This window comes from Eutrigla gurnardus (assembly GCF_963514095.1).
Source record: "Eutrigla gurnardus genome assembly, chromosome: 19".
NCBI lineage: Eukaryota > Metazoa > Chordata > Actinopteri > Perciformes > Triglidae > Eutrigla > Eutrigla gurnardus.
Window position 1 is genome coordinate 20,298,432 of NC_139930.1, and position 9,728 is coordinate 20,308,159.

At 43.0% G+C, this 9,728-nt stretch overlaps 1 protein-coding gene across 2 annotated transcripts in view; it reads right to left on the bottom strand.

Moving 5' to 3' along the window:
* plpp1a (phospholipid phosphatase 1a) overlaps positions 1 to 9,387 on the bottom strand; it is a 10,804-nt gene extending 1,417 nt beyond the window's left edge. The window contains exons 1-5 of one of the 2 annotated variants that reach the window (XM_084035827.1): positions 8,945 to 9,387; positions 5,083 to 5,234; positions 3,825 to 4,105; positions 1,594 to 1,651; positions 379 to 555 (exon numbers count right to left, since the gene is read on the bottom strand). In XM_084035827.1, the coding sequence (XP_083891953.1) occupies positions 379 to 555; positions 1,594 to 1,651; positions 3,825 to 4,105; positions 5,083 to 5,234; positions 8,945 to 9,002 (726 nt within the window). In that variant the 5' untranslated portion in view covers positions 9,003 to 9,387. Of the gene's footprint in view, positions 1 to 378; positions 556 to 1,593; positions 1,652 to 3,824; positions 4,106 to 5,082; positions 5,235 to 6,587; positions 6,743 to 8,944 lie in introns of both variants that reach the window. The other variant, XM_084035826.1, reaches the window with a different exon arrangement.
* Between the last annotated feature and the right edge of the window lie 341 nt (positions 9,388 to 9,728).

Below are 9,728 nucleotides of genomic sequence, written 5' to 3' on the forward strand. Positions count from 1 at the left end.
TTCAAGATATAGTATTAAGTTATAAAATGTCCTAGTATGTCACAAATACAATATTTTATTCCATAAAAAGGCCTTAAAAAGTCATAGTATGCCATGATAAGGTACTATATAGAATAAAAATACCAAAAGCTATGCCATAAGATATTTAATGTGTCAAAAACAATTCATAGTATAATCACTAAGACGTCTCCAAAAATATAATTTGAAAATATAGAAGTATGTGATAAAAATGCCTCACTGAGCGGACAGCGTGCCGATTCTACAAACCATCTAATGGTTGAAGTTTCATATTTAACTGATAGATACGAGTGTGTTTGTAGTAAAAAAAAAAAGGTGGAAAATGCATCTAAAATAATGATTTAAAGAATAAAAACTCACCACCAGGATAGCCATGAGGGCCCCCTGCAGGAGGCCGGTCAGCACGTCGCTCCAGTGGTGTTTGTAATCAGACACCCTGGACAATCCCGTGAACACCGAGGCGGCGATCAGAAAGAACTGGATTGTGGGTCTCAGCAGCCTCGCCCATTCAGCCTGGAGCCGAGCCTGCAGGTAAAGCTGAGAGAGAGGATATGCGTTACTGGATGATCACCGTGCAGGAGTTGGCAGCAGGAAAACGAGCTGCAGTGAAATCATTCTGGCGAACTGATCTTAAAATGTTCAGGAAGTAAAACAAAAAGAGCTCCACTATTATTATTATTATCATGATAATAAATCTCCTGAGGGCCATATGTCTCTCGTCACTGACCTTTGCAATAATAAAGTGACAAAAAATACTGTTTTTCTCACAATAATAAAGTGACAAAAAATACTGTTTATTCTCACAAACGTATGTGATAATTCAATGTTCTGGAGCGTGATGCGTCGTCGTGTATCTCGTGTCGACTCAGCCTAATGTTGACCCTCACAACGTGTTTACTGAAAACAGGGCATCTGCTCTTTAGTTAATCTAACCGAAACAAACGAGTTCAGCCACTTTATCCAGATCTGTGTCGCCTCGCGTACTAAAAAATGTATTTTTGATGCGAATGCGTAAAAGAATAGCACTCGTGGGAACATTTTAAAAAGTCAGCTGCTTCCCATCCTCCTCCTCCGTGGAAGAAGGCAGGACTTTGTCCCTGCATCTATTTATAATGTGCTGCTGTTGAATTAATCCGTAGCCTATAAAGTTGATCAGGGCTGAACAAACAACAGAAGGTATAATAAAAAAAAAAGGTAAAACTACATTCCTTCCTGCGAAGATTGATTTCATGTCTGACTGTTAAATTACACTTCTAAACTCTAAAACTCACTAATAAACACGTTATATATAGAGTTTGTTTCATACACATTCCAGGCTGTATGCTAAGCTACGCTAACTTCTGGAATGTAGCCTCAAATTTAAGAGACAGACATGAGTCAGCAACTAAAAAATGTCAAACTACTCCTTTAAGCTGCAGTGATCAATATTACATCTTGTTCAGCAGCTTTATACGTCAATAAGCATGACGGCGAACCATATAATGACGGTTTAGAAAGGTTTCTGTGAACACAATGCTCCAGTGTGTACCGATCATTATGACTGCTAATTAAAACGTGACTGTTTAGTGTACTTACAGCCAGAAACAGCATACAGTACATGGAAAACGAGGAGTGGCCGGAGTAGAAGGACAGCCTGCAACGGAAAGAAAAACAACAATGCATGACTCGACACTCTGTTATGTGCTTCATAAATTAAAAAAACAAACAAAACAAAGACGACATCTTGTTTTGTTAATCATTAAAAATCTGACAAAACAATCCCACGCAGTTTAAGGTGGAGACGACGTTCCCCGACAGGTAGGACTGGGCGACACGTCATACCTCATTCGTTTTCTGGTAATTCAATTAATAAACGTTCTTTATGACATGAGGTCAAAGCTGTATTTCACAGCTTGCTTTCTTTCGACAGCAGAAAATCCTTTAAATTCTTTAAATCAGTGTTTGGAATTTGTGATATTTAATTTTATTTGTGTGATGATAATCATCATTTTGTTAGTGGACGATCCAGGCTGATCAAACAGACCTCGATTGAATAAAAAAAAATAATAATTCAGAGCTCTGAGGCTCAACATTTGGGCATTTTTACCACCGTTTTAGCATTAAATGCAAACAAACAGAAGCAGAGCTCTGACAGTAGACTCCTCTCTCGACCGGGGAAATTAAACCGAGCCGAGGAGGATTCATATTACGGTGAAACGATCCGGAGCGGTCTGCCCCGACATGAGGACTCTGTTCTCCCCTGCTGCTGCTCATTATCTCCGTTAGTGACGGGCAGGCCGCCACAAACACACACACACACTTTTATATGTGTATATATATATATATATATATATATATATATATATATATATATATATATATATATATATATATATATATATATATATATATAAAAATAAAAGGATCTGTCCTCCCAACATGTCTGCCTATCTCTGGATCCTCATGTGACCCTGCCGACAAACGTCCCTTCATGCTACATAAACACACTCGGATGGCTCCAGGAAGTATCAACCATGGCCACCACACCCTGGTGGGCCCAAAGCAGATAACCCAGAGGAAGGAGGGGCGGGTGGGCTCACTTCCTCTCATGCTCAGGCAAACCGACCGTTAGATATTTATATAACCTACTTCATCTTTAAGGTACGTAGGAATAGAATAGAAAGTTTCTCAGCAACACAGTCACAATCTGCACAGCTGATGTCACTACGCAGGCCTCCGCTTCTATAATTACTGCTGGCCTCGCTGCTCGCGCCGCCATCAGAATGAGAAGTGGATATCCTCCTCCTCCCTCTACACTTCCTTCTGCTGCGAGCCGATAAGAGACCTTTAAACCAAAACAAGCTTCGCATTCCTGCGATATTATTTAATCCCTCGGGTCCAAAACCGGCGGCTCGTTAAAAACACGGCACTTACATCATCCGTGTGCAGATATGAACCAGAAACCTAACGTTGCACAACTTCACCAGGGCCATAATAGTTCTGCTATTGGCGTTATTAAATCGCATCCAAGGGCTGGACTCATTTGACCTTTGCCCTTTGGACTTAAACGCCACGAGCACGTTACACAACAATGGAGAGCATAAAGACGTGCAGAGCTCTTTCGCTCAGATTGTGTTAATCTGTTTGGGTACAAAACAAAAAACCCAGAGTACCACACATTTAAATGAGGGGCTCAACAGACCTGTTACAGACCAGCGGTGGGACCCACTGAGGCTACAGACCTGTTACAGACCAGTGGTGGGACCCACTGAGGCTACAGACCTGTTACAGACCAGTGGTGGGACCCACTGAGACTACAGACCTGTTACAGACCAGCGGTGGGACCCACTGAGGCTACAGACCTGTTACAGACCAGTGGTGGGACCCACTGAGACTACAGACCTGTTACAGACCAGTGGTGGGACCCACTGAGACTACAGACCTGTTACAGACCAGTGGTGGGACCCACTGAGACTACAGACCTGTTACAGACCAGCGGTGGGACCCACTGAGACTTACAGACCTGTTACAGACCAGCGGTGGGACCCACTGAGACTACAGACCTGTTACAGACCCGTGGTGGGACCCACTGAGACTACAGACCTGTTACAGACCAGCGGTGGGACCCACTGAGACTACAGACCTGTTACAGACCAGTGGAAGGCACCAAATTCTAAGTGTATTTTACATTTCGACCACATGTTTGAGCCACATTCAACCCAGATTCAACCCTTAAATCCTTAAAATCCTTTAAGTGATCCATTGGTGCAACGCTGCATTCAATCCTCTTCCAAATGTTAAGAGTTGTGAGGTAAAGCAACACCTACCTGCCCTCGTTGACCATCCTCGGGTCTCCACTGCAGGTGAAGTCCTCGATATAAGTCCCCAACGAGCAGTTGATTGCTTCCCAATCAGGCTTGCACACATCCAGGAAGTGCGGCCGGAGCCGGCCAATGGAGTACTTGGCTATGTCGGTCAGAGACTGGCTCATGGCGGCACCGAACAGGAAGGTGCCGATGGCTTTGTAAACGCAGGAAATGTAGCTGCCGAAAGAGGACTTGGACTTGATGCGATTGACATAAACTGAAAGGCACTCGCCAAAGATCATCTGTAAGTGGAGGGGGGGAGGAAGGAGGGCGAGTTAGAGGTCTGGACACAAATACACAAACAAATGAAAAAAATGCCACCAAATGAAACCAACATCAGGTCTAAAATGATGGGTTTCACGTTAAAAGGATTCACCCTATGACACAAATGTTGTGCAATAGAGTTTTAAAGGATTCGTTTGACCGTTTGGGATATAAACGCATTCGCCGCCATCTTAAATTAACATAAACCAAACAAGATAAAGTGTCAATTATAGAGGATGATTTTAGAGGCGGCTAAACTATGAGCAGTGCTGCACATAAAAAGATTATTTCCCAAAATGTCAAGCTATTCCTTTAAGTACAATCTCCATAACATTGGAGAGGAATGATCAGACAGACAGACGGACAGACATCAGGTTGGAAATACTATGGCGACAGGGTGAAGTCCACTTAAAAACAAACATTGTTGAGTTCAAATCATTAGATCGTATTAGATCTCAGAGTAAAACCCTTGTGAGCTTGTACGTGTGTGTTCCTACTGTATGTAAACGCATCATGATGGATTCAAGTTCCCGTGAATGTAAATCGCTACCGCTCTGCTCTTTAATATCTGTCGATCAAAGGGACTAAACCTTCAGTATGGATCGTTTGTTAAACCCCAGTAAAATATGTATTTTCACCGTTTACGTACTAAACTCAGAGTTTCACATCCGTCGTCCTGCAGCATCATTTAGAGCTGGCCAGTTTCAAAGCGGGTCACCTTTCTGTTTTCACCTCCCAAACACTGAAAAACACTTTCTCCAGCATGCACTTAGCAGATTAGCATACAGCTAATGGTAACAGTGGCTCATGCAAGCAAGTTAAAACACACACACACACACACACTCACACACACACGATGCATTTAGGATTACGAGATAAGAAAGAAGTGCAAAAGTGGTTAAAAAGGTAAAGCAATACATACATTAGAACAAAAGAGAGCCGTTGTTGCACTTACAGTGAGTATCGTGACGGGAATCATGACACCTCCTAACAACTGATAGGAAATGGTGTCTTCTTTAAGGGGGTACTTGATCGTATCATCGTTACAGAAAAAGCCCCGGCGGAAAGGACTGTGTTGCACAGTGAGAATTACAAACGGAAGTCCAGCTAGCGGGGAAGCAATGAGAGAACAAACACACAAAAAAAGGGAACAAAATATAGGTTACAAGTGCATGTTACTTGGCCCCCCTACCCATGATGCAACACTGTGTGCCTGTGTTAAAAAATATGAAAAGACAGCAGCTCCCACGTCCCCCTTGAAGGCAGGCGAACTCCTTACGGGAACACCGGTGTGCAAATATTAGTGTTGGCATGGCAACAAGACAGTTAAAAAAACCCGCTGATAAGGGATGTTAATAGGAGAGAAGTCAAAACATGAGAGCAGGAAAAGAGACATTTCTGAGAAGGTTATTGAAGTGAGAGGAAACGGCCGTTTCCCCCGGCGACCGCAGCGATTGTACTGTACGTTACACACTTCCTCTCTGACAACGTGACGCTCCAGGTTTCTTCCTTTTTGGCAAACAGACACTTCACCTCTTCCTAAAAAAAAAAACTCTCCAGCTCTAAATCCTCTTCCACTGGCAGACGAGTAACGTCGGGAGTGAGTCGATAAAAATGAAAAATATGAGGCTCCAATAAGAAAGAAAAGTTTTAAAGTTCTCATTACTCATGGAGATACTTGTTGATCCTGTGATCTCACACACACACACACACACTCTCTCTGCTGCCATCTTTCTCCAGAAAAAAAACACAATTGTTCTCTTCCAGAGCAGCATTCCTGCTATATTTAGCAGCAGAGGGACGCAGCATGCACAGCTGTTGCACTAATCAACAACAGAGATAGAAGTTCCACACAAGAAAAGTGAAATAAAATAAAAAGTGATCTCATCAAAAGTGAGACCTCACTTCATGCTACCCATATTTTACATTCTGAGGTAGGAATAGTGCAGTGAGTTTTTGTATTTAATAGGAGAGGAGTTTGTGTTTGGGTCGATCCAGACGTTTTGGGGGTTGGAGTGTTCGTTGAAAACAATAATTGACTTATTAAATTCACCATAAACGGAAACATTTATAAACCCTGCTGCAGTAGTAGCTGAGAAATAAAATAACTAGACCGTTAGACGGGGTGTGTGTGTGTGTGTGTGTGTGTGTGTGTGTGTGTGTGTGTGTGTGTGTGGACGCAACATGTCATTCACTGGTTTTATTCTGCGTTCATTGTTTTTAAGTGGACATCCTCCTTCACCTCTAGCTTGTTGATACACAGACGTGTCTCACGGCGGATATGTCGACTTGCCGTTGCAGGAAAAAGCATATTATAATGTATTATATTTGACAATAATAATAGCTGCTTTCCATGTAGGTTTAAACCATGCATGCATCACAGAAGAGCGCCTCGCTGTCTATTAACAGACAAGTCAACATATTGGCCAGGAGACAGGTCATCGATTGACTCCTACTTACGCAGCTAATGGGCAGGGCGAAGCCCACAGTGTAGAGCACTGTGGAGGGGATTGTGCTGTGGTGGAAGGGGTACTTGATGCTCTCGTCGTTACAGAAAAAGCCCCTCTGGTAGGGGCGGATCTTACCCAGGTTAAAGGCTGCCAGAGGCAGACCCCCTGTGGATGGAGAGACCAGGAGAAGTCAAAAGGAAGAAAAATAAAAATGCATGGCAGAGAGAGAAAAAGGTCTTTAAACGTGTCATCTTTCAGATAGAAGGGGATTCCTGACGGTGCTCTTTAGCATCGTAACAAATCAATACATCTGTGTGACAGAAATGAGAGACCGTGACCTTTCAAGAACCCCCTTTTTAAAAAGGACAAGACTCTTTATTCTATATTTTCTTGTTGCCATAAAATTCAGTGAAGGACCACAGAAGATATAATATAAAGAAAAACAGCTCATTATATACCATAATTTTAAATTATTTTTCTTGAAGCTACTGGGCAGAATTGAAGATGTGCTTGTATTTTTTAATAGTTTTTGGGAAACAATGGCACATAGAAAAGGCACATCCGTCTACATAGAGAGGCTGTGTTAGAAAGATCAATTCAATGTTAGTTTTTGGCCTTTTTTTTTTAGATTTGTGTACAATAAGAAAATTATTGCCAGTCATATCCTTTGGCCCTGAGCCACAGAGAAAGAAAGAAAGAAAAAGACGACTCTGCAACATCATGCATTCCATAGTAAACTTCATTACACCAAAGGATTAGTCATCTTTGGGGCATTTTTGAGACTGAGAAGCGTTTTGTCATCGGCATACTGACTCACATCGGCGTGAAAAGTAGCTGTGGACACAAGCTAAGCGCTCCCTATAGATAAAACACCATAAAGATAACAGGTTATGGTAATAGCTTGTGACAGTTCAAAGTGTGAATGTAATGCTCTGGTTGTCTGATCCGCCCATTGTGTGGCGGGGGACAGAAGACACGGAGGTTCGTCTACTCAAGCAGAAAACGAGCTGTAAGGCACATTAATAAATGTATAATAACACTATAATAAACAAATGCTGCCGTGCTGATCCTGTAGCTGTTGACACCGTCAGCTGTGCCACCATGAACTGATCGGCTACAACAGCTGGAAATGCCAGAAAGCAGACAGGCCAAAAGGCGGGGACCCTCCCAGTCACTTTATAATATTACCCTTTAACTCGCTCTCACTGTGCAACTCACTTCCCGAGACGATAACACGCACAGAAAGGAAAATATGGTTATTGTAACACGATACGTGCAGAAGTACTGGCAAGCCTGTTTGCTCGGTAATTGTGTTAAAAACCAAATTAAATCAGTCGTGTAAGCGAACCGGGACCAAAACAGCCTCTCCAAGCACCTTTATGCACCAACATTCATCAAGTTTACTACATGTGCGTACATGTGTAGTCACATGATCCAGATTACAATCCATTATAATCTAATAGTCTGTGTCGTTAGCAGAATAATCCAGTTTTGCTGCTGCACAGTTTGTCCAGTCACACCGCTTCTTATGTCACAAAGCACTCATGCATTACGTTCATTTAAAGTTGAGCAATGTTTTAAATGTCCGTCTCCACCCACGAAAACAAAAGGGACGCTACAACTGTGTGTCATAGCCCTCATGGCATCCCATAATCAGATTTTAAAAAGCATGTAAGCCCCTGGAGACACACGGATGTGCCTACGCTGCAAAAGTGAGGCCGTCTACAGGCCTGCGAGTACTTGAAGTACTTTAATACTCCGAATACAGAATACTAAAAACACGTTATGTGAGGTGGAGGTGTGGTTATTTCAGAGCCTGAGAGGAAGAGGTGTGGCTACATGACGTTTAAAAAAAACCCACACAGTCTTGGTATTAATGTCACTTATTACAGTTTTCCAGCCAACACCTTGAATGAATATTTGTACATCCATGTTGGGTTTAAATGAGTAGAAATTACACTCAAAGTGACAAAAGGCAAAGGGAAGTCTATACAAATATATATATATATATAAATATTAACAGTCACAATATAAGACAACTGGATACATGTAATAGAGCATGTTATAGTGCACTATTGTTAAACACAGGATCGATACTAAACGTTTGATACCTGAGGCGTTTGAGTGACTCTAATTTGCATACAATGGAATAATCGATTGTATTGTTCAGAGAGGGGGGGGTTATTATCCATTTATAAACTACAGCCAGCAACTATAGGTAAATAACGTTAGAGGAGGTTATTAACCATACTGGTGAAGTGCACAGCTGAAGGTTCACCACTCCCGTCACGTGACGACAACCCGTTAAATGTCACAAACCCCAACAAACAGCGAATAAAAAACAGCGCGTGATCGATAAATACGTACCTAGGATCAGGCAGACCACGTCCAGGAGGACAAAGGGGATTCCTCGGGCCTCGAACATGTTCGCGCTTGTCCGTGTCCCGTCTCGACTCCCCGGTCTGTGGCGCGTCCTCTCCTGTAATAAACACCAGCAGGGGGATGCCCCTCCTTGGGACGTCGCTGCCGCCGCCGCCGCCGATTGTTTCCGATCGATGACGAGGAGGAGGAAGGAGAGGAGGAGGAGGTCCGAAAAATGGCAGCAAATGGTGTTTAAAAAAAACACACTGAAACGTCGACGCCCTCGAACAGACCGCCAACAGGACAACACATAAAGAGGATTTGTTGTTGTGGTTTTGAGGGGGGGGGTCAACTGCAGCAGAGCCGGTAACTCCAAACGTCTGTCATGGTGGGTTTTTTTAAGCCGACGTATAAAACAAACGCTCCCTCGCCCGCGGGGAGGAGACCCGGGTCGTGTTAAGACACCTGTCCGGACAGCGACGGGAGGCGGAAGGAAGCGCCTCCGCGGCGGCGAACCTGAGATCCTGCTGCTGCCGCGATGCCTTCACGCGCTGCAGGGAACCTCGGAAATACGAAGCGCGATGACTGGAAGCTTCGGCACGACTGTAGTAAAGAAATGCAACAGCTGCTCAAAACCCCACGTCGCGTTTAATAAAGAGCCGGATTTTTCAAATAATCACTGGGAGTTTTGAGTAACTTCATCTACGTAAACTCAGAAATATCATGTTTTATTTGCTTAATGAACATTTATTACACAGGGAATTTAAAATAATAAAGAAATGCACTTAAC